Source organism: Pelmatolapia mariae, linkage group LG15, assembly GCF_036321145.2.
Source record: "Pelmatolapia mariae isolate MD_Pm_ZW linkage group LG15, Pm_UMD_F_2, whole genome shotgun sequence".
In the NCBI taxonomy this organism is placed as follows: Eukaryota; Metazoa; Chordata; class Actinopteri; order Cichliformes; family Cichlidae; genus Pelmatolapia; species Pelmatolapia mariae.
Genome location: NC_086240.1, coordinates 21,898,024 through 21,924,047, shown reverse-complemented (window position 1 = coordinate 21,924,047; position 26,024 = coordinate 21,898,024). Strand labels below are relative to the sequence as shown.

The 26,024-nt window shown below is 38.2% G+C and overlaps 1 protein-coding gene across 2 annotated transcripts in view; it reads right to left on the bottom strand.

Moving 5' to 3' along the window:
• Positions 1-1,131: 1,131 nt before the first annotated feature.
• Positions 1,132-26,024, bottom strand: part of fam184ab (family with sequence similarity 184 member Ab) — a 196,148-nt gene continuing 171,255 nt past the window's right edge. Inside the window, exons 19-22 of one of the 2 annotated variants that reach the window (XM_063494619.1) lie at positions 16,498-16,615; positions 14,626-14,730; positions 11,965-12,221; positions 1,132-2,137 (exon numbers count right to left, since the gene is read on the bottom strand). In XM_063494619.1, coding sequence (XP_063350689.1) covers positions 2,056-2,137; positions 11,965-12,221; positions 14,626-14,730; positions 16,498-16,615 — 562 coding nt within the window. In that variant the 3' untranslated portion in view covers positions 1,132-2,055. The remainder of the gene's footprint in view (positions 2,138-11,964; positions 12,222-14,625; positions 14,731-16,497; positions 16,616-26,024) is intronic. The other variant, XM_063494620.1, reaches the window with a different exon arrangement.

The window sequence follows — 26,024 nt, the reverse complement described above, 5'->3', positions numbered from 1 at the left end:
TATTTTCATCTTCTTTCTTTTATCTAAACATAAATTATAATCCTATTCATCATAAATATATATTTATAAAAACACTATAAACCATTTTATCTGTATACATATAAGAATGTGTTCTTCCTTCACCTTATGCCATTTATTTTTCCATCAAATTTCAAATGCATATACAACTGTCTGCAGATGAGCTCACCTAAATTGTGTCAGTTACTTCTGTAAATAGTAAAGCCTCCTGTGATTTGATCAATTTAGCAGAAATTCAAGCTGCCAAAAACAAAATTCATAGAAACATGTTTAAGTAATAAATGATTTTAAATAAATAAGTAGATCTGAGAGCACAGGAGGACAGTAGCTACTTCTACTGCCTGTTGGGATGTTTTTGATGAACAGCCTTATTTTAAAGTGATGTTTGACACAGCTGCATCATAAAGCCCATAAAGCTGCTCTGTTGATGATGTGATGTGATCTCATGTGTCCAGTGAGAACAACAGTGTTCAAGACAACCTTTACGTCTACTTTTAATTTCTACTGAAAAGTATTTGTCTGTAGAGTCCTGCTCCCAGCATGAGGGACTGTGTTGTGTTGTTAGACCAAACAACACGCTGCATACATGTTAGGATAAATCTGTGTCTAGGCTCTGGAGGGCAGTGTAAGGGGGTGACGGTGGGCTGCAGGAGGAGCTGTAATCCAGGATAAACAGGTGCGGGTGTATTGTTGACAGCTGTGTTGTTCATATTGAGTTATTTAAGATGCGCAAACCTTCTGCCCCAGTGCAGCACAAACTCTTAATGAAGCAGTCGTTCCACACGTCACATTGAACTGACATGTCGTTAAAATGAAGCTCTGAACTGAGGATGTCTCATTCAGTTTGTAACTCGCTGCCTCGACTCCTCGTGTCTCTTCCTTTCACCCGTGCCCAATCAGCCCTGTGTATTTAGAGTACCGTCTCTTCCTCTGCTTTTCCATCTGTTTCCCCTCACTCCTGTATTAATTCAACCAAAACTAAAAGCTTTTGTTTTTTTTACCTCATAACAAAATAAGTTAACTTCATTAATGGAAAAAAGAAAACACAAATCACCAGTTCATTAAAAAAAGACAAGCAAATGCCAGTAAATGTCACAATAATAATTTATTAAGCATACACATTATAATATAAATATAAAATATGCTATTTTTGATTTTAAAATTGGTGAGACATCATTATATCTGTGTTGAGACAGACGACCATACAAACAGGTTTTAATATTCTACCAAAATCGGCTGAAACTTCTATGCAGCTGTAACAAACTCGCCATGATGGTGCCGTCCTAAAATCAGAGCCTGTATTCACGGAGCACGCCAGAGAAGTGTAACTGATCTAGGATCAGGTCCGAAGTTAATGTCACCATAAATGAGGAGGCGAACTGGTCTTAGATCAGCCCTCCTAGTCTAAGATGCTGTATGCAGTGGGGCCCACGTACAAAGAGAGCACAATTACCTACCGTATAATTCTTTATATATAGTTCTTACTGTAGTCCAACAATGGCAATTAGCAGCATGAAAATGCACCACTCATATTTTATTCTAGTTCCAAGAAACTGCAAAATAAGTCGAAGAGTAAAGGAATGAAATAAACATCAAACATACGGATGATCATTGTCACTGTACTACGAGAGAAACTCATCCACAGTGAAACAATCAGAGAGAATCAAACAATCAAATCAGATCGGAGCGATGACATTTGATGTCGCGGTCGGGTTCAATTCACTTTGGTCTCGGTCAACGGCAGGAAGTGGAAAATCGTGGCGTTTCTCCCAGAAGTGGAAATCAGTGACATCAGGTTCTGTGCGTTTGATCGAGACGTCGAGGAGAAGCGATTCTCAAACCAGGATTTACAGTTTCGGTCGACTGATTCCAAAGTGGATTGATCCCCGAACCGATCAATGACGATAAATAACAAATAGTTTGAAGATTTTTTTCCAGTTTTTTGTTTGATTTTTTTTCATCAGTTTTTTCTTTTTCTTTTTTTTTTTAAAGTTCGGTTGACATGCTGAATCGTTGTGTTTGCAGGTCTGTGGTCGATCAAAAGGAAAAGTATTGGGCAAACCACTCCTGGCGCTGAGCGTCCGGGGAGTCGATGGCAGAGTCCTTTGTTTCAGGAGGGCTTCAGGACGGACACACACACAAACAGAAAGTTAAGGAAAGAGAAGTGAGAGGCTGATCGCTCAGCTCGTTTAGTCTTAAACATAAAGGGGTGAAAAGCACAAGGTTCACTTTAACGCTCTCGGATTTTTTCACACCGAAGAATCTTAAAAGTCGATGTGTTTTTATAATAATCCAACTTTAGCCTCAAATGATGACTTTCTGAGTGAAAAGAAAATGATGCTCTAATGCTTTCATCTCTCAGGAAAATATAGATTCAGTTGAGCGGCCTTCCTCCAGTGAAGCTCCACAATCTGATCCAAAGCTAAAAACCTTTTTCTTTTTTTGCCTCCAAAATCAAAAACAAACGTTCACACTCTGTTGATATTAACATGCAGAAAGAGCGGGGGATACACATTAACAACTGTGTGGAAGATGTTTGTTTTAGTACTTCGTCCGGTCTAAATACTGAAATAAATCAAACTGAGCTCTGCATCTTAAACATCAGTGACTGTGTGGTTTTGTGGAGGTTTATGCGAGACACGGTGTAGATGTTAATTTTAGAAGTATTTTCCTAACTATTAAAATAAATAGCCCAAAGCAGCCTCTGTGTTAGTTTGTGAAAAACATGAGCTAGTGACGGCGCATTACCAAAGCAGATCTAACCCTACATGTAGCAGGATGCCCACCTGTGCATATGTCTTCATTGTAACCAGTGATGTAACAGATTAGTCCAGTCAGTTCTTTAGTTACCACATTCCCTCCTTCCTGTTGGTTTTTGTGTCGCCTGATCCTGATTTCTCCTGCTGTGTCCAATCCTACGTGTGTTTTTATGTGTGTTATTTTCATTGCAGTGGCAGGTTGTCTTTTAAATATGCGTTTTTAGAAAATAAAAATTCTTTAGACAGAAAGATAAGGGGGAATTCTGTTTCTCCTCAGACAGACCAGCTAAACTTTTACTATCATGAATCAATAATTGTGTGATTTAAGTTTGAAATCTGAGCGTTTGAATAAGTCTGAATGTGTAATTTTCTTTTCTGTCCACAGGGGGCAGCATAACCACAAGATTCAAGATGAGCCACGCGTGTGTTTGTCCTTCACTCTCCATTACAGCTGATTGAATGACTACTCTTCTGTGCAGCCTTTGGAAAGTAACCACGAGCAATGTTTTATCTCTAAGTAAAGGTTTAGTGAGGTTCACAAAGTCCTTTGAAGTGAATTGATCTTTTAAAGAGTATTCCCCGTTTAGCAAAACTGTTAATCGGTCTTATTTACAGAGCTGTCACCGCCCAGAAACTGTTAAAAACACATGGCTGTAACAGCGCCGTCCCTAATCAACATGAGAACGTTTTAATTTGACTTCTCAAATCATCACATCACGATGCTGCTGCAGTAAATCATCACTAGAGCCTCAAAACAGCTGAAAATAGTTACAAAAATGGAACAATTTCATCCTGTCTGAATAAGATTTTCTGAAAGACCTGTGTCCAGATGTTTTTCAAGAAAATGTTTTGTGAGGATTTTCTGTTTTTTTCTGTGCTTTTTAAGTTTGCCAAAACAAATTTCAAAATTAAAGGGTTATTAAACCTTTGATGGGATTTATTCATGAGGCTTTTCTTTTGACAGGACTACTTTTTATGTTTTGGAGCTATTAATGTGGAAAACTGTTGATTTTTTTTTTTGAAGGACATTAAAAGCTATTTTTTTGGGATGTTATTTGCCTTTAGATGATCCCACACTGCTTCAATAATGTTGAGATCTGGGCTCCGGGGAGGCCAGTCCATGACCATTATGTTGTTCTATCCAGGATTGCTTTGACTGCATTGGGATCACTGTCATGCTTAAAACTGAAGCTGTTGCCAATCAGAAGCTTAGTAGCAGAACCAGATGGTACTGAATGGTGGATAAAAATCTGATTGTACGTTTCTGTGTTATAATTCTATCACTTTTGAAAAGATCTCCAAACCACGACGGAGCTTCCATGTTTTACGGATGGCTGTAGACACTCACTGTTCTACCTCTGACTCGTTACCTCTGATCAGTCCAGCTCTGTGTAATTTGGCATACCCCAGGCTTTTTTCTCGGTTTCCCTTCCTCAGGAATAGCTTCATCTCAGCCACACTTCCACTGCTTTGAAAAGCAGTAGATGGATAAATGCAGAGCCAGGTTCATCTGTCAGATCCTGTGTCAGGTCTTTGTTGTATTTTTTCCCTCTATTTTTAAGAAGATGATATTTAGATCCTGTGCATCTGCAGTAAACAAATTTTAAGGCTTGCCACGTCTTCTATTTGTACTCTGTCGAGTTTCCTCAAATTTTCTAAGGTCACACTGCACATTATGCTGAAAAATGCCAAGATTTTAGCTCTCAGCTTTTCGAGAATCACCTTGTTAGTGCAAAACGAAATTTTTTAATGTTTGGCAAACTGTGTTATTTTTTTGGCATTTTATAGATTCATTAAAAGAAATGGAAAGAAAGGGAACAATTATGTATTTTAGTGACAGGCTACTAGTAACAAAGTGTCTAGACACAATTTAAAATGGGTTCTTTGCTTGTCATGTGCACACACTGGTTTATCTCTTGAGTTGATGGTTTTTTATGCTTGAATGATTCATAGGTCAGTAACAAAAAAAACATTTGTTTGAAAATGTTTAAAGAAAACTTTGAAAAACCTTCAGAAAGTCTGGAGAAGGAATCAGAAGTCACTGGAAGCAAATAACGAGAAATGAAAATGGCTTTTGCATCTTTTTTTTTTTTACCTATTCATGCTTGTCTGGATGAAAAAAAAATTATAGAACAAAACCTCATTGAGATATCGCTCTGCACATTTCACTCTCATCACATATCCTCACAAATTTTGGAGGTTTGAGTTAACTGCAAAATTTCAGAGCCTTTCCTTTGACGTTTAACGGTAAGTGGGCTGCTTTTTCACGTGATGCTTCCCCACCTCACTGCCTGTTATTGTATGGCTACTACACCATATTTGAAAACTAGGCACCAAAGTTAAAACTACATTCTGAAGCTGTAACACTTTCAAACTTTAACTTCAAACAGCTATTGGACTGAATTGGAGGTTTTTGTGTGTCTCTGTGTTTTCTTCCGCATCTTAACCTCCTAGGGCCTGCCGTCCACATATGTGGACATCACATTTTTGGTTATTTTGACCAAAATACTCAATTTTGCTCTACATGGGCTGATATCCACTTACGAGGACATTATACTGCTACTGTTCTATCAAAATTTTAAATGATTATCCTCATTTGTGTCTCATATTTGTCTTAAAAACAAAAATAAGGTAAAAAAAAAAATCTGGAAATTCTTTGTTTTTACATTCATCGGGCCCCAACATGCCCAAATATCAAAGAGAAATTAGAAATGCATGTCGTGGAAGAGTTCGGGCCTTAGGAGGTTAAAGGGAAATATAGATTCAGTTGAGCAGCCTCTCTTCAGTGAAGCTGGAAAATCAGATTCAAAGCTCTGAAGCCTTTTTTTTTTTAAAAAGATACATTTTTTGTCTTGAAATCAGCAGCAAAGATTCACACAGGAGTTTGGACACAGCTCTGCATCTAAAATATTAGTAATTGTGTGGATGAGTGTTTATGCAAGACATGGTGTAGACGTTAAATTCAGAATTCTTTGGAAGTATTTCAGTTTAATAAAAAAATAAAAAGCCCAAAGCACCCTTTGTGTTGCTTTGTGAACATGAGATAGTGATGGACCATTAAGAAGGAAAATCTAACCCTAGAAGTTACAGAGTACCTGTCTGTGAAACGCACAAACTGTTACGAGCGGCGTCTCATGTAATGCACTTTCTATGAAAATGTCACAACATTTGCTTCTCCCTATTTTTGTGTCTCTGAAGCATTTCCAATGTTTCTACCGCCCTCCAAGTCCATACTGCAGAGTGCGATGTATTTTAATCCTACGGCTGTGTTCACATTATAAAGGATGGGTGTAGCCACTGTGGCATCACCCATTGGCTAGTAAAGTCCTATTAAAGAAGCCTAAAGTTGAGTGTTTACGCTAATGCTAATTAATCATTGTGATTAAAAAGCCTCCTCTCTGACTCTAATATTGAGCACAGTTCACAAAACAAGGTTAACATCCTTTTCAGTATGACCTTAAAACTGAATTATTCTTTATACTATTTATTTTTTGTTACTCTCTCACTGATACATTCAAAAACTGCTAGCAAAACAGTAGCCAGAAATGCACAAAATGAACTGATGGGACTGAACAGGCCAATCACAAGCTGTGGGTTGCGTCGATTCGATGTTTAGTAGCTTTTTTTAATGAGGGGCAGGTTTTGGTGTAGGATTCCCGCTGAAGCACAACTTGGGGATTAAGCTCAACTTTTCAGATTCTTAAGCTATGTGCATCTTTTATATTGTCTTTGTCACATTTTAAAAGAGCACTGATGGGCTGAGCTTGGTGAGTATATGTGTGTTAAAATACTTTAAGAAGTTAGTTTCCTCAGCAGGTAACTCTATAACACTAAATTACTTTAAATTGGCATTATCCAATGATTTAAAGTATATTCTTTTCCAGGAGTATGCCAATCGCGGCTGGAATTTATATGATCTAATCAAGCTGCAGTTCCTTCCTGACTCACGTCCTCAGAGGGGAAACACACCGTTCCCCAAAGTTTGAACTAATTAGTGTGTGCATCTATTAAAAACAAACACCTATCGGAGCCACTTCTGTTTCTTAATTGGCTACTTCTTAAACAAACAGTCCCATAACCCCGGGGCGATGCTAAAATTTTACGGGGGTATTTTTTTGTTATTTTACTTTCTCCCAAAAAGACCTCCCTTATATTTGCTCAGCCTAATGAATCTTGTTTATGCTGCGCACAGTCACAGTGCAGACTCAAGGCGTTCTGTTTTACCACAAATTCATAAAATATTCATGTTAATGTATAATTTGTGCTCACGGTCATCTCATATTAAACACCCTCTTCTTCACAATAAAATGCTCAGTGTGTGCACTGACTGACAGAATCACGAGGTGATCAGAGGATTTTAAAGATAATTTTCAGGAAGCTTTGATGCAGGAAGTGCAGCTTTCTGTTCGCAAGAAGAAAAGGAGAAAAGAGAGGTGAAATGTGGTGGTATGAAACCGTGAGCAGAGAAGCTGGATGACTTGCAGGAGCAGGGCAGGAAATACGATGGAGAGGAGATGAAAAGAGATTGGCAGAGCATGAGAAGATGAATCAAGGTCAGAGGAAGAAGTAAGAAGAGCGAGAGGAGCGTATCAGATTGAAGGAGGGAGTCTATCCATTATACGTGACAGCAGAGAGAGGATGTGGCCTCTCTTTGCATTTGCACAAATACTGGACCTTGAGGGGGAAACAGAGGGCTAGAAACTCAGCAGGCTTTTACAAATGTGTGCAGTTCACCTGCCTACCTTATATTTTAAGGGATCAAGGTGCAGTCATATCATCTGCAGCTCAAGTGTTTAAGATTTGGTCTTTCAGTTGTACATTTCATTCATGTAGATTACTTAAATTTAACAAACAATGTAATAAACGTAATGAGATGCATGTTTATCAATCAAAAATAAAAGAAACAAGTAAACACAGTGTTTTTCATGTGGATAAAAATAACCGGTCTAATTAATTTTAGTTGTTTTAAATATGTAAAACCTAATTATTGTTTTTTTTTTTTTTACATTGTTTGCACTTTGTTTACTTATCTATATGTTTATATCAAAACTATTTAATTTAAAATATTATTTTTTTTTTACTATACTCTACTTTTTACGATCCATCCATCCATTTTCTTCCACTTATCCAATTCAGGGTCTTGCTGTAAGGTGACATTGCTAGCCATGACCTTTTAATATACTGTGATATTTTAGGCCTTTTAAACAGCTTTAAAGAATCCCAGGACTTTATGAGTAAATGCACACGTTAGAACAGCTACCTGAAGACAGCTTATCTTTATTTTTTATAAAGATAATAACATCAGCTTATGTGAGAGCCAAAAGCTGAGACTTTAGTCTGCTCTAAAGGTTCATTCAGCTATTTTGTTTTTTCTATTCTTGAATCTGTATGATGTCAACAGATTACTAATATGGTCAAATCTGGCTGTGAGCACAGAAGCTGCACCCACCTTCTGTTTAAACTTTCTGTTTTTGAGGGGCAGCCAGTGAGAAGAAAGCGGGCCTTAAAGGGGGAGGGGTCTAAAATGATTTGTTTTAGAGAGTCATTGAACTGGCTTGGCGTCCCGTTGGCTCTGGTAAATGAGGATTATTATTGTTGCAGAGTTTTGTGTTGTTTTTGTATTTCAGATTTTGATTTATATTATTGTGTTTTTGGTACATGATACTTGATATTTTGTTTTTTCTTCTGGTGTTTTTGTCTTTAGTTCCTGTCGACATGATTGTCTTGATTCCTTTCAGCTGTTTCTTATTCCTCAACCGTTTCTAATCACTCTAATACTCCTACATTTATATGCAGTTTACTCCTGACTTTCTTGTTGTCTGTCTGATACGCGTCTATGAAGCTTGTTTTTTTAAATTTTATTTGTTTGGGGTTTTTGCTGTTCATACCCCAAGATTTGGGGTCATTAACCTAAAATACGTAACTTTGAGTTAGTCATCTTGAAATTTTGACTTGAAATTAGGATTAGATTAGGATTAGTCTGGGACTTAAACATACCCAACTTAACACCATTAACAGGCTGTTATACATGTTGCGTTCTATATATTCCTGTTAAACAGATCTTTGTTATGAATGTTCTGGATGTTTGTAGGCACAAAGATATCTCCTTCAGCCAAAACGGGTGCAAGCTGCAGTCTAATAACTACTCTTTACTGCTGTGATGTCTGACTCACTTCTTCTATACAAACTGAGGTCGATTTGAATAACGTTTATCAGGGGTTAAACACTTAACGACTTATTGATTTAAAGAGGACAGCATAGCAAATCGCTCAAGTGTAAGGAAAATGTTTACCATCACTCAAACTGTTTGTTAAGAACAAAGAGTGTGAAGAGTGAGAGCAGAGATAAATTGTTTAATATAGTCTGAAAACATTTCAAAGCCGATCTCTAACACCTGACCTCATACTGTCATCTCCTTACTTTGTTGTGCATGTTAGAATGTGTGTTATTGTACATCTCTGGCAATGAGGAATAATAATGCGTGTGTGTGTGTGCTTGTGCAGGCATTTCAACAGAGGTTTGTCCCAAGCTTTTGCAAAGCAGCCACTGCGTCTTACTCGGCAGTACAACATGCAGCACAAAGGAAAGAAACTACTCACTCACACACATGCTGTAAACCTACATGCAAATACACCCCCCCTCATCCCGCCACCCCTCACACGCATACACACTGCATGTATTCATGTGAGAAGCATGTTACATAATTTATCATCATATCAGTTCACACAGTTCGTCACAGCCACCAAAGCAGCGTTTACTGGAGCGTAGAGTAGAGCAGGATCAAAATAAGACACCACCACACACAGAGGGAGACGGTCCATAATAGCAAAAGACAATATCTACTTCAATACAAGTCTGCATTAAAAAAAACGTTTATTTACTTTTTACAAAAACAGTCGAGCCCATTTCGAGTCGAGTAAAAGTGCAACATGCTGAAATTTAGATGACGGTGAGGATGAAGAAAGAAACGTCACAGTGTGACACAAAACAACGACAAAAAAGACACAGTGGATAATAACAACAGGTAGTGTAAACGTCCTGAACAGAAAAGAAGAGAAAACAAAACCAAAAAAAAAAAAACAATTCAGCATGCACGCAGTTCAGACAGCAACATGTTCGGACTGATGGAAAAGAAAAGAAATCAAAAGTAAAAACATGCCCCTTTTGCATTCCAAGGCCATTCTTTGAAGCTTCAGTCGCACACGGGACTCTTGTGTTTATGTTGCCCTTTCCATATTATTCACTTCTATTTAAAGAACTGCCAATGTCTCTGAGTTCAAACGTGCTGCAGCAGAAAGCAGTCGTGTCCTTTAATGTCGACTCAGGGTCAGCTGGTTTGTGATATATACAGTAAAAACCTCAGGCCCTGAAAGGAGGCAGAAAATCATCTACAAGTCTTTTTGATTAACTGTTCGCCAAACCCTAACCCTGAGGAGAGAGGCTGTTATCAAAAACTATTAACTGTTATTATCACCAAAAAGTATGAAATGACCAAACTGTCGTCATAGCTTAGCATTTATATGACTTAGGGTACTCCAGACGTTTAGGCTCTAGATGTCTTTGATGTAAAACTGTCTACAATCCATAGTTAAATAGTTTGGACATTATTTCCACTTAAAAATCTAAATCAAGAAAAACAAAGTGGTGAGGATTTGATTGAACCTGGTTTGCTCTACTGTAAGCTGCAAACAGTAGCATGTTTGTTAGCTTATTAGCTTAAAATTAGCTTTTAAAAAGTAGCCCTGGTTACTTTAAAAGCCAAAAACATTACATCAAACATGCATTAAACAGTTTTTTCTATTGTTTTTTTTCCAGTGGTTTAAAGTAGTAGGATTAAACTTGGTTTTCAAAAAAAAAAAAGCCCTTGCCTGACTCTCTCAGTTGTCTCTAACAGTCTTTTTTCTATTTGGGATGAATTTATCGCAGAAAAGTGTAAGAGCTTTATGCTAGCTTCCAACCTGCAGGATAACATAGATCTCACACAAGCTCTCCATCAGGACGATAAAACCTGATGTGGCTCTAGATAGTACTTTGCTAGGGACAGCATTAGTGAAACAAGATTTGGGTTAAAACACCCCCTTGGTTGGAGTTGGGAGTGACCGCTTAATGTAACACCGTAACACCTTGAATGCAACGAGCCATGCAGCAGTTTTTATCTCATCAGTTAATACTATGTACTATAATGCCAGTTCACCCTGAATGTCTGAAACACATATACGATGCCTGGTTCTACTTCCTAATGATTTTTTATAAATATGGGACTGTCTCATTGTTGAGGCTTTCAATTTAATATTTTAGGGCCTTTGCCTTGGAATATAAAGCACCTCCTCAAGGTTATACAGCTGTTGTGAATAGAAAGGTTTTATTCATTTCCAAGGAAAAAATTATAATATGTAAACTAAACCTTGGTTGAGTTTGTTTTTCTGTGTCACCTTTAATGTCTTTGCATTTAAACAATCTAACATCACTGTATCTGGAGAATACCATAGTATCCACCTATCACCTAAAGCCAAATCTTTAAAATAACTGCCTGATTATCTGATGACTGTAATTTTGTTGCAGCTCTAGCACCTGCTAAATACATATATTTTAATCTTGTTCCAAACTGAGTCAAATGGAAGCAACACCTGGCAGTTTAACCAGTGTGTTACCTTGATTAAACTAATAACAAAAACTGAGAAAATCAAGTAGCAACAGCTGATATTTAAGCCAAAAAACCAAAGTAATGATCTAAAAACAAGCAGCGTTTTTCTGCCTTTTTTGTCTTAAACTCAGGTTCCACCTGTTCCTTCTACAACTGTCAACAAACTGCAAAGAGGGGAAAGCTCAACATGGCACCAGCAATCAACAAGGTTGGGAATCAGCGAACAGTTGATCACAGCACAGAGCTTCTGAAAGCTTCTTTTTTTTAGAATCTGCAGCTATAGCTGACAATGATTTCATGCTTCTTATGGTTTATGAAAGTGCCACACTTGGCAAGAAAGAAGGAGTATAATAAAACAAAACAACTGTAGAGAAGATTTAACCAAGTTCTGTTGTTTGTTTTGAAACCTAAAATAAAGATATTATATATTTGAATGTTTACCTCTGGCCACGACTCACTTCAGTAAAAGTGCTTCTGACTAAAAATAGGCCTGTGATTGGATAATTAATGCGCTGCTGTTAGTCGGGGCTGAAAAGGTCTCACCTCATGAATTTCTTGGGTTCGGTGGGAGGGGTCAGCGGGGCAAGAGGTTTGTTGGAGTTGAGCTCAAGGTGATGGAGGGGGGAGTTGGGGATAGGCTCTAGGCGACTGGGCGGGGTTGGGGGCGGGGGTGGTGGTTGTGGGGGCTGGCCGCTCCCTGTACCCACCAAGCCCATGCCCATACCTGCTCCCTCCAGAGCCCTGACATTAGGAGAGCTGCTCAATCTGCTGGCTGCTGTTTTCTCATTCTTTCTCTTTTGCTACACAGGAGAAAAAAAAAAGAAAAAAAAAAAGAAAAAGGAGGGGCACGGGGTCAAAAAGGAGCAAAAGGGAAGTTTAAAACAAAATAATAATAAAAACTTAGGAAGGAATGGAAGGATAAAAAGGGCAAATGGAGTACAGGGAGAGCTCTGGAAGCTGTAACAGTCCAGCCAATGAGAGACAGGAAAGAGCAGCGTACTAACTTAATAATATTCAAATGCTGATCGAGGCAGAGTGAATGGATCAGTCTGAAGACCGGCTTTGCTCAGTCACAGTCTTAAAGCACCAGTCACTCTGAGCAGAATGAAAGTTCAGATGAGAAGAGATGTGTCAAAGCGGGAAACATCTCACACTAACAAATGGCTTTGAAAGCAAAGGAAGGCTGAAGAAAAGAAGACCAGTCGAATCGGGTGGCACATTTATACACACAAAGACATGATGAGAGAAAGGGTTTGCAAAGAAAACAACGCGTCACAGGTCAAAGTTGTAGAACCTGAGATGGTGTCAACGGTTAAATCATGCAGTGGGAACCATTCAGCTCAGACACACATGACAATGAGACATTCTGTTAACCAGAAACATCTTCTGAACCTGTTTCCTGCTACGAGCTATGAAGTCCTGCATGAGAATGTCAAACTTGTTCTAACCCTTTTAATTTTCTGCTCTTTTTTGCTTTTTTTTGCCACAAAAGGAAAAGGTCGGCACACTATTTACTTCAAAATATCAATTTAATTCTTAATGCAATGTAACAAAGAGAAGAGAGTATTAATTTCAAAGGAGCTTCTTCAGACATGGGTCAAAGAGAAAAATGAGCTGCTATTCTTATTGTAGAAGCACTAATCGGCAACCACCAACAGGGATATGTCTGGGAGTGTTATCACATGGGACACCAAGAAAAAAGAACAAAGGGCCCACAGAAAATCTGAATATTTGATGAGATATATATTAAGTATACAGTCTGGATTAGAAAACACTAGGAGTGATTTTTGGCATCATCATAAAGATGCATTACTGAAGCAGATGTAGTACATTAAGCTGAACTTCAGTACAGTGCTTGAGTAAATGTACTAAGCTATATTTGAACCACTGGTCCCATCCATACTTTCATCCAGTGGAGTTAATTGTATTTTTAATGGGGCCTGTGCCACCCCATGCCCCCCCTCTGACCACACCCTTGAAAACTACAAGATGCTCATCATAAATCCAGTAAAAAGAGAAAATACGATGCCGGTGTGACAGGAAGGAAAGAAAAACCAAGTCTCTCATAAACAATTGATTTTAAGGTATTTATTGAACCTTTTTACACAAGCTGAGGGAAAGGTCTAAATTAAATTGTTTCAGTTATCAAATATTATTAAAATAGAAATAAATGTTATTTATATGATTTCTAAAATTGTGCCATTTAATTATCCTTATATAGTATACAGAGCTTTTCCTTTTGTTGCAATATATTGTGTAACATTGGGGGCGGGGGAGTCTGGTATCTAAATTAATGCTTGCTTTTGCTTATCTGGTTATTTTGCTAAACCAACATCCTATATACTGATTTTTTGAGTAGTGCTTTAAAGAACAGAAATGTTTGTTTTCAGCAGCTTTAAACAGATCACAAAATCAATGCTTCAGAAAAGCACTATTGTCGTTTTGGCTTTAGGTTTAAATTCTCTAGTTATATAATTATACTGAGCCACAGCGACTAACAGGAAACAGCATTTATTTAATTAAAGGTAATAATAGAAAATAATTTTATTGCAATCATACTTCCTGATTTTATTTGACTGCATTCATTAAAACCAAAGGCCCTTTCCTTTTGTGGTGTTTTTATGGCGCATTGAAATCTATAAGAATCACTTTTTGAACTGTGACACTTTGGTTCAACTGCTGCAAACAAACAAGATCTTGGTATGTAGACCTTGGACAGCCTCCCCCTCACTCCTCAGGCTGTGCTATTATCTAGAAATGAAAGAAACACCACAGTTCCTGTTCCTCATGCTGTTTCCTGTCCTATTTCTCCATCCTTGACGACCTTCATTTTACAGAAAAGAATAAATGTGATAAAATTGATTTTTTCTCCCCTTGTCCTTCTGCTGTCTCTCATAAACTCTGAGAGTTTTACTGGAACATCGTGATCCTTTCTTTGCTGTAAAACAACTTCATGTCTTGCTCTGTAAACTTTGCTAAAGGACGACGGTCATCTCAAAAATGGTGTAATTCTTAACAGGTATTACTTAAAATGATTTACTGTGGTAGCTTTTTAAAACCTCAGCACTGATGGTGTTGGTTGATCAGCACGGATGTACATGAAATGACTTGGAGTGGATATCATCTTTGCTATGTGGTAAAATAATGGAGCAGGCTTATCAGAGTGCCCCTGTGTGTGGCGTGTTACAGGATATTAGGGCCTACCTTAATGAGCGGGTTGATAACTCCCACATTAGGACTGGCGTTGAACACTTTGTTGAAGTTGGTCTCCCTGTTGACGAGTTCCAGCTGGTAGAACTTTTTATCGTCCTGGAGGAGAAAATTGTGTTAGCTGACAGCCAGTTAGGCTGCGGAGGACTCAGGGGAGTGTAGAGTGACTGAAAATCACACATTTAATGAGCTCTGTGTGGCAACATTTCCGAGTGGCACACAAACTTGACACTACAGTTTCATGTCTTTGTGAAAACTGCTTAAAAACAGCAATTCTCACAACCAAACTCTTCTGCCCATCAGAATTTGGCACCTGTGATGTACCTTTTATGCACTTTAGCATACACTTTTCACCTCCCAAGCGCTCCAAACTGTCAGAGACAACTCCATGACTCAGACAGCAATAGTGCCTCAGCATGAAAAATGTAACCTGATTAATAAAAATCACCACCTCAGTACCACTGAGTGTCAGACAAAAACAATGAATCTCACAATGTTAATGAACTGAAGTAGATTAGGTCTCAAACTAAGGCTGACAATGGTGCTGAAAATTGTGATGCAACATTTAAATAAAGACTAATTCCAACATATTTCTGAGGGTAGCAGTTCTGAATGCCAACATGTGAATATATTTAGCATGTTTCCAAATTTAGACAAGTTTAAATCTTTTATTTTATTTTTAAACATTTAAATTGTCACATGAGGTTTTGGGCTCTTATTAAGAAACAACTTTGTGGTGTTCCTCAGGATTCTGTCTTGGGTCCTGCACTATTCTAATTAGCACCTTCTCTTTAAGTCAAATCCTTTACCGACTGTTCATTTTATGAAGGACTCCTCACCTGTACATTATTTTTAACATGTCAAACTCTGTGAGTAATGAGTTATTAAGCTTAGGGGTGTGTATGACTAGTCGAATACATGTTGCTGCCCTCGACAGTCATCAGTGCAAATACTGCTTGATTAAACTACTTACTCATAATTAAGTTCATATTCAAAGGCAATTAACTGTTAGATTTTATAAGATGTTACACACCCAGCCACAGTTACTACATGGTATAACTACTCGACCAGAGCAAAATGTACCCAGATTCTGCACAGGCATGTCAACAGTAACCTGCAAGACGCTGGTGTTAGCACTGCTAATGTTAGCCACCCTTTACTAAACTAATCTGACGCTGTGTGTCTGTGAACTACTGACTGAAAAGGTCACAGCTAAGTGTGAAAGCATTTAGAATTGGACGAACCAAGTGCTTTTTTTAAATTGATTGTAAGACAAGTTCTTTCATGAATCAAAAATTGCTAAATGCTTGCTTTCAATGCTCCTCACACTCTGGCTTGTTTTTCTCTTTTGGTGTTCTCTTGGTTCTTTGATGAGGCTCATTAGCTAGCCTGTGGCCAGAAGTGACAGACAGATGATTAGTGCAATGGACGTCATTTAATTATTATTTAAAATGCGCTGGCCGTTTCCAAACAGCTTCAAAAGATGACTTCAAAGCTGGTTCTGTAGTAAAACCATGTGGTGTTTCACTTTAGCCTCAAATCTAAGATAAAATATAGTATAAAAAATCAGTATAAAATCAGTGCTGTTAGAAAAGCAATTTGTGAAAATCAGCACAACCTGAGCAATTTTTAATTTTACAGCAAACATTTTTTTGTTGGGTTTATTCAACTGTTTAGCTTAGAGTTCAACATATATTTTGTGGGTCTGGACGACACTATCCATGCTTTCTCTATAAATCAGATAAGCTCTGGAAAGCATTACTCATCATTTTTGTTCAGTGTGCAAACAAACAAGGGAGGATGCATTTTCCTCTTCATGTTTATAGCTATAGCTTCTTATGGTTGAGACTTTACCTCAATACCTACCACCAGTTTTTTGACTAGAGTTTCTCTCTCAGAAACCATATCTTTGAGCTCAGCGATGAGCTGCAGATCCTCAGGACGACTCTCTCTGTTTCTGAACTTCTCCTCTGTTCCTTCCAACCTGTGAGATAAAGAAAAGAAAGACACAAGACCATCAGGCAACACTTCAATGCTCAGTTTGATCCAACAAGCTGTGTGAGTTTCTTCCACATATTAAATATGTGACATCAAACATTAGCAGGGAAAGATTCAAAGCAGGAACATTTGATCTGGCACTTTATAGTGTATGTTTACAAGATGGAAGCATTTAAGAGCTGAGAAAATTAAAAGTGTGTACCAAAAGGCGCTTTCCTTTTCCATTACACTTTAATCAATATAACAGTAATTGTCCTTCCTTTCTTCCCCGCCCTCGCCTCTTCTCATCACAAAAACCACTATGTCAGCAGCTGTGCAGTCCCTGTGGAGGATGTTTTGATTCTGTAACTTAGGAGAACTTTCAAAAACGTTATAATAGATTGTTTATTTTCATACTGGCCTTTAGAGAAATCAACATGTTGTGTAAAAGCTCTGATTAATTTAACATCTGGTGACGTTTTTCCTTTTGCAATACACGCTAAAGAGCGTAGTGCCAACGTAAGCGAGTGACACGCTCAAGCAACCAGTCATATGTTGTACTGTTGGCTTAAATTAGTTATTTTTTTAAGCTATGATAAACTAAAATTTTCTTTTGTGCACAAAACTCAAGACAAGTAAACATAAAAGAAACATGCCGTGATACAAGTCATTATGCCAGTCTCATAATTAAACAGAGATGCACTCAGTTTCAGTTACTGTGTACTGGGTTGCTAATAAATCAAAGTATTTTCAGAATATGTATTTTTTTTCTGTTCACAAGAATTATGACATGACACCCTCATAAATTTAAATTAGGAAAGAAAGAAAAAAGAACTTAAGCAAAAGAAACAATAACAGAAAAATTAAACCATCAAAGCTCAGTTACAGAAACTTTTATGTGAGGCGTTTTAGGAAATGAAAACAGGTCTTTTTGATCAAACACGACTTCTTTTCATGTTTAGCTGCAAGCATGTTTCTAGTTTTGGTAATACTTTTTATTATTATTTGACAGTGAACTTAAAAACTTGTTACCCTAACACAGTACAAATTTCCCTGGATTTTTCTCCTGTATCTTCTTTATAGTTCTTAAAATTTTGTATTTCAGGTTATTGTTTCCCGGGTGTTTTCCCTCCTCCTAATTGCCCCTTTTCTATACAGTCAGTGGTGTCTTCCCATTAGTCTTTGTCTCAGCGTCTGTCATCTACCCTTATATATTCAGACTTTTTCAAGAACCCCATGAGGTATCTTCTGAGTTAACTCAGGTTATGAGTCTCTTCAGTCCATTTTTCATAACATGATTTTTTTCATTTTAGTGAAGCTTCACATTTTATATATTGATGGGTTGGGGGAAAAAAAATCAAGCGCCCATCTTTTAAGAGCTAAATTTGAGCTTTTAAGTATTTAACATAACAAAAAAAAGATAAAATGGCAGTAGTGACTGCTTTCTTTATGTCATGGTATAAAACGGGTGAGAAGGCCAGCTTCTCTTCCAGATAAATTGCGGTCACTCCAAAGAAAATCTGGCATTGGAGTGGAACAGCCAGTGGAGCTCATCCAAGTGATGCTGATAAAAGCTGATCTGCAGTTTCGTCAGATATTAGATCTGTTGTTGTGCTGGTACTTTTGAGTTTATCAGACAGGCGATTCATCATTTTTTTTCCTGTTTGCCAAACATTTTCTGCAGCTCAAGTAGGAGAATATCTACAGTATGAACCAAACTAAATTCTGGTTGCTGCTTTGTATTGTTCAAGTGCTTAGTGCAATAATCACTTTAGGGATCTAGAGTAAATTCTGAACATGAAAGTAAAACTATGAAGGAAAAGAGCTTGAGGCTGTTGCAATCTTTGTGTTTTGAAAGTGGATGCTACGAGCGAGGGGCAGAGAAAGGACATAACCTCACCCTACAGCACACCCATTATCTTTTTTTGGCTTTAATGGCAATTATCATTTAAAAATGAAAGTCAAGTTGTATTCAATGAGATATGAAACTTGCTTTGACACCATAAACTCTTTTTCACCTGGAGTAATTCAAACAGTTGAATTGCATCAGGGCAAGCAAGACAATCCTTGCTTGCCCAATGAAATCTAAAAGTGGAAATTACTGCCATCATGTGGCTGCCGTTGGCTATTGTCTCTGGAGGCAGTCTTAACCCGATTGATTCCTTTGGAATTTACAGCATGTGTTGTTTTGATGGGCTTCTCTACATTCTGTTAACAATAGTTTATGCCTTTCAAGCTAAGAGGCCAGCAGCTTTTTCTGGTTGTTTGCACATGAGCATTGGATAAACCAGAGTGCCAGAAAAGCTTTCGCTGCCTCTACTTTTACTGCTCTTAATTCATTTAATTTCAGCTTTATTTATAAACCACCACTTCCCATCAAGCTGCCTCAAGGTGGTATACACTGTAAGGTAAAGATCCTACAGGACTACAGGAAAAAACAGAGGTAAATCCACCGTTGACGTGATAAGAAATCTTTTGTAACCTTCACTGGGTCTATTTCTGTGCTATGATTCACTCTAAAACTCCTTAAATGGATTAGTCCAGATAATCAGTTAGCTGTTCGACAACTACTCTTTCAAGGATTTAAGAAATAATTGAGTTATCTGTAATTAAAAAAGACGGCTGGGTGAAGTGATGACTTCTACTAATCACTTTTTGAAGATGAATCATTCCATGTCTTATAAAATTAAACAGGGGAGTTGATCAGGTACAGGCTCCAACAGCACTTTTGTATTCTACACGTTCTCACTCCCGAGGTGTAACATTTTACGCTAGGCGACAAATCGTCGGTATATTACGCTTCCGGGCACCCAACACGTCTCTATATTATGAGATCGGAAAAATGAAGAAACATGAGAACTGTTTGGAATGAATCTACACATGGTTAGGGCTGAAATACATGGCTGGAACGTGTATTACCGCGGGAGTGTCATTCCACTGGATTTAATCTATAACCTGGTGCGTAGCATAAGAACGCGGAAGTTCACCTTTCGCGTTCCTCAGGAATGCCTCGGGAATTGACAAATCGTCATTATGTTACACCTCGGGAGTGAGAATGGGCTGTTGTATTAGAATCTTTGGGTGTAAAAACGGGGTGTATGCTTGTCTGTCTTAGCTAATTAAAACCTTCTTTAGAGATATGTGGGCCTCACAGGGTCACGTCTGTGCTTGCCTTTTTTTTTTTCTTCTTTTGTTAGGCAAAATATAGCTGATGTTATTGTGCTAATCTTTATTTAAGAAAAATTCAAGTTGGATCCTTTTTTACTGTTAATAACTGATAAAATATTTATATATATATATTTGTATGTATATATAAATCTTTGTTCAAGCTGACTGAGCTGGTGCTAAAACAGCTCTTCCTCTGAGCAGGAGCACACTGAGGCCAAGTGTTTAGTGACCAGCTATTTTGCGCCTGAGTGCCACAGCATCAGCAACCCTTCGCTGAGCAGAAGGACCCTCAGTCACACCCACAGGAAAAGCAAGGGAGTGCTGTGTCACCAGTGGCATTTATCTCATTTTCAGATTTGTTTCAGATCACACGGACAGACGGTTTCCAGCTTACGGACAAACACACCTGCCATTTCTCAGGCTTACAAACACACACACACACACACACACACACACACACACACACACACACACACACACACACACACACACACACACACACACACACACACACACACACACACACACAAAACATCATGACAACCTGCAGCGAGAAAATCCGGTGCATGGTTAAGCTGATAAGAGACGCTGGACAGCCACGACTGCTCCAATATGTCAGCAGCAAACCTGCAACACAGTGTTCATGTGGATTTTCTGGAGGTGCTTCATCGTCTTGGTGAAGGTGAAGTCTGTGATAAGATGATGACTTAGAATCTCTCAGCAAGAGTCTGAGGTTTTAGGATTTCAAATGTCCCAAAAACAGAAATGAGAGATGGTCAGGAGGGTTTCTGTTATCTTTGCCACCTTCTTATCATGTCTTGACCCTTTCTCTCATAGCTGCTGTTGACACACCACATTCATGCTACTCACACCACATCAGCAGCTGAACGAACAAATGCATGACCCACTCATGTTGTTGCACTGGTCCATGTGCACAGTGTTAACTCTGAATAGTTTCAGCTGTGTGGTTGCAGACACAAACTACTCATTAAGTGAACATTTTTCCCTAGTTGGTTTAAACTTTGTAAGTACAATAATATACACCAAAACATACAAATACAAAAATGTCATGAGAAAAATGAACGAGAAACTGTAAAGTCATTTCGAAAACCCACTGTGCATTTATGATAGAATATGGAGATATAAAGAAGCACTCATCAAAGAAAACATTAAAAATAGAAAAGAAGGCTAAAAGAGAAATGAAAGGAAGATCCAAAAGGTCACATTAAGCAGCTTTCATACTGTATGCTTGATATTTTCTCTATAAAGACTTTATAGGAGGCAGAGTTTTATCTACAGCAGCCAGAGACAGCTTGATCTTTAAAAGAGCAGTTTGATTTGTTTGGTCGTGCAGCAACAAAATTTGTTTTCTCTTTGAGAAGAAATTGGTGTTTTGAGACTTGCAGGGGGTTTTCTGCAGGATCCTTGGAGTCTTTTTCAATATTGCATTGCTAATATTGCAGAAAGCAAAACCTCTGTGATATTTACATACAGTTTAATATGTGTTAATTTGAGAACTGGTGTCCAAGTGTTAGACAGTAATTATGCTTATGGTGCCACTATCATAGTTCTGGATTCTTTTGGTCTCATTTTTATCTTTTTTTTTTTTTTTTTTTTTTTTTAAATACACCACCTGTGGTTATTTAACAAGTCAGTCCCCAGTATATACAGTATGTGGAAAAAAGTGCAAGGCCACTTACATATTACAACTACAGGATCTGCTCATCCATGGAAACCATGCCATGAAGCTCCTGGCATACAGTGTTTGTGCTGATGTTAATTCCAGAGAAGGTTCGGAGCGCTGCAGTGTTTGAGTCAGCAGAGTGTTGGCAACTTTTACACATTATGCATCTCAGCAGATAACACTCTGTAACTTTACATAGTCTTTGCAATACTACTACTTTGGACCTAAGTTTTGGACTAAAGATCTAGATTTTACTCTTCTTCCCGGTGTCCTGGAATTGAGTCCCCTCCCTTTGTGAATTTTTCCAGTCATGATGTACGACCTCAGCTGGAAAGCTGCTAATACGACTGCAGACATGACTACAAACTGAAAAACCAAAACTTCACAAAAACAAAAAACCCACAGGCGAGCTTTTAAACTCTCAGAGGACTGAGCAACAAGGCGCACAGGCAGAGGGCAAAAAACTGAAATATTCATGAAAACTAAACAGTGCAGCAGTTTCAGGGGATATTTAGAGGGAGGGTAAAGCTGTCGTCATCATAGTGATTAATTAGGAAGGGACACGGCTTGTTAAGATAAATCTATGCTGTACTTAATTAGATGACAGAAAGTGGATCATCTCAGAGGAAAGCCCTAGAAATGCATCTTTAGGGACTCGAGTGAAGACAGCAAATCAGGAAGTTTTCCTGTAAAGTAAAATTCTTACCATAATAACAAAAAACAAAAAACAAACCAAAAAAAAAAAAAAACAGCCTAGAATACATCTGTAAACTAAATTTCCTGCATGGACTACAAACCTTGTGCCCCACAGGCAGAAACCACAAAAAAACTGACACTGAAATGTGATGCAACTAAAGTCAAGCCTTGAGATGGGATTATTTTCTAAAACACTTTTGTGGCATCATTTTTAAGTTTTTTTTAACTATCATTTAATCTTAAATAAAAGAGAAACTAAGAAGATCTTAACTTCTCCTTGCTTTAATTTTTGCCACATGAGACTGTGGCAGGTTTAGTTCATGGAAACACTTAATTCATAAGACACGTTTTTTCGAATAAATGCACTTTCCCCCCTAAAGTTTTGGAATTATATTGTTAAATAATTGTGATCTCAATATTGACCCCAAAAAATGTGGGAAAAGCTTGATTTTCAGAATTGTTGTACACTCGCTGGCCACTTTGTTACACCTGCACACCTGTTCAATTGCTTGTTAACAAAAACGTCAAATCAGCCAATCACATGGCAGCAACTCAATGCATTTAGGCATGTACACATTGTCAATTCAACCTAAAGTTCAAACTGAGCATCATAATGACGAAGGAAGGTGATTTGGGTTTGTGGCATGGTTGTTGGCATTTCAGAAAGCGCTGATCTGCTGGGATTTTCCCATACAACCATCTCTAGGGTTTGCAGTGAATGGTCTGAAAAAGACAAAATATCCAGTGAGCGGCAGCTCTTTGGATGAAGATGCCTTGTTGATGTCAGAGGTCAGAAGACCATGAGCAGAATGCTTCTAGCTTGATAGGAAGGTAAAAGTAACTCAAACAACCAATCGTTACAACCAGACTGGGTGGCACTCCTGTCAGCTAAGAACAGAAAACTGAGGCTACAGACTCACCAAACCTGAAGATTCGAAGATTGGAAAAAGCTTGCCTGGTCTGTTGAGTCTCGATTTCTGCTACAACATTTGGATGGCATAAACAATATGAAAGCATGGATCCTGGTTGCCTTGTATCAATGAATACCAAGTGAACATCATTTAAATTTCACAGCCTAACGGGAATATTTGGTCATCCCACTATAACCATAGTGTACCCATCTTCTGATGCCTGCTTCCAACAGGATAACACACCATGTCACAAATCATCTCAAACTGTTTTTTTCCCCTGATTTCTTCAGCAGACAAATCAGCAGCAACTGTACAATCCCATCATGTCAATATGGACTCAGATCTCTCAGGACTGTTTTCAGCTTCCTGCTGGATCTATGCCATGAAGCACTGAGGCAATTCTGAAGGCACAAAGGGGGTCTGTGAAAGAGCCTGAAATGCCAACCTTATTTTCCTCATGTTGTTGCTGTGCAGGTCAAAGCAATCATTTCTTTTACTGATTTAAAAAAGATACACAACAGACACGCACACTGTCACAATCTTGTATGTGCCTATCTGTCAATGTGACATCATGCATTCAGACTTGCGCTGTAACAAAAGAGATAAGTAAATGTCAGACAGCTGCTGTAACGCTTCACATGCGTTCAGATACTGTTGGATTAAAGGAAAAGGGTGCAGTGTGTTATGTAAGATAATGTTGAAGGGTGGATGCAAGAACTGCCCATTCAGGGTGATTCGGGTGAATTCACACTGTTCATCTGTGACCCAGCAGGTGGCGCTGTGCTCTCAGCAGAATCTGAGTAAAAGGAGGTCAACTCTAAAGGGTAGAGCTAGCTCGCTACATGTTTCCTGATGGTCTCTGGACGGACACACACACACACACACACACACACACACACACACACACACACACACACACACACACACACACACCATGTCTCCGTATGAATTTTCATTTTTCATCTCCCTCTGTTTTTTATCAGTGTTGATTTCTCTTCACAGATTCGGTTTCGTCTCTTTCCTTCATGCTTTGACGTCACGGATCGCCCACCAACAGGGAGATTACCTTAAAATTCACCTTATTTCTACACCCACTCTTCTAAACATCTTCTCCAGTTTTCTCTTTTAGCTTTTATGTCACATCTCACTCTCGGTTATCTATCTTCCTCACATCCCCTCAGCCTCCTTTTTTATGTTCCTCCTATACATACATTCATCACTTACATTTTACCCAACATCTCACTTGACCTCTCTTGCCTACAGTATCTTCACTGCATGTCATCAGTAATACAACTCTCCCTCTTCATCTGCAGTAATAAAAAAAAACCACACGCACACATTTCCTGCCACTAATGAGGTCCTTTAACCCCTTTCATCAATTCTTGGCGGTCTAAATGTCTTTGATCCACATCTATACATCAACTCTGATCTGTGCTCAGAGTTCTTCGACTGAGTGAATTCTAACTTACAGCATACTTAAGGACTCAGAGAGATGTATGCTTTAAAGGAGGCAATAATTTATATTTCTCTTTTTGTTTTATCACCATGCTTGAATTCTCAACTTTATTCAGTGTATAGAGAGTTCAGCTGAATGCCTCATGTTATGAGACTTCAATTGGATAAAGTTGCAGTTTGTCAGGGTTGAATCTGGTGGTGAATCACCCTCTGAAGTTCTTTAGTTTCACATTGGAGAACAGAAAAGCTGCAGCAGTGTGATGATAATCCTTGACACTCACCATACAATATAATTTATAGATTAGAAATGATTACAAGTTGTATTTTATTACAGGAATGATTCACTGTAGGACTAAAATTGCTTTTGGGTTAATTTGCTCATGTCAGGTTTAAAGGACTTCCTCCACTGGAGTTAATTCCCATAGACTCGCGTGTTAAAAGTCCTATGGGGGTGGGGGGTACTCATTAAGCTCACTGATCTTAACCTTTTGACTGTTTGTGGTGTTGGAGCCTTTTGGAACATTTTTCATACAATTAATAGTGTCTGAGAAATAATATGGTCTACGATAGCTTGTCTCTTACTTAGCACTAAGTAGCTGTGTTTTGAGTGCTCAATTTAAGCAGAATACCTAAATATATACCAGTCTCTTTAACATTTAAAGGTGCAAATATGGTCACTTTTGACTCCAAAACCACTGAAAAAGGAGAGTCAAAACACCACTTGATTGAGTCAAGGTGAACAGGTCTAGATCTGATTTGCCGTGGATGGTATCGTGTCAAAGTTTAGCTGGTGAATTAAAACAGCCAATGTTAGCATGGAAGACCAGGATCTGAGACACGGCCTGGAGCTTTTCATGAATAGATTTCACATTGATTGGACTGGCTAAGTGCATATGTAGGTCCACATGGGTGGCACTTCAAGACCCAGATGATGTACTCTTTATGTTCATAAAATATAGTGTGAAACATCCATTTCTTGCCCTCAAATGTCACCATCATATCAAAGCAGCAGAAAGTGAGGGGCTATCAAAGAGCCTTTAACAGTAGAATAAGTCACCACTGCCAATGCTAACTACTTAGCTAACAGTGGCATTTTTTTTGCAAGCTTTAAGGTAACAAGTGAGGCACTCTTCAGTGCTCATGTGTATTAGATTGGCATTGTAGGTCTGTACAACAGGTTTCTCTTAGAAGACAAACATATAAGAAAAAGAGTCTGTCTTAAGTCTATTTTCATGACAGTTACATTGAAGAAAATTGGTCAGTAGGTAAGCTGTTAAGAGTTAACTTTCAAACAGAAAGTTCATGATTAAAAAAACCCCTATTTATTTCTTTTTTGTACAATAATCTTTCATGCCTACTAAATTGATGGAATTTAATTATAATTTAGCACTCTGCATGTTTTCATTCTGTTTTCTGTGATGTAGCCCTTTAAGGCTTTATCTACATCAGTTTGACCCTGCTTTACAACATCAGGGGCACTAGCAACACACAAGCCATGCTGA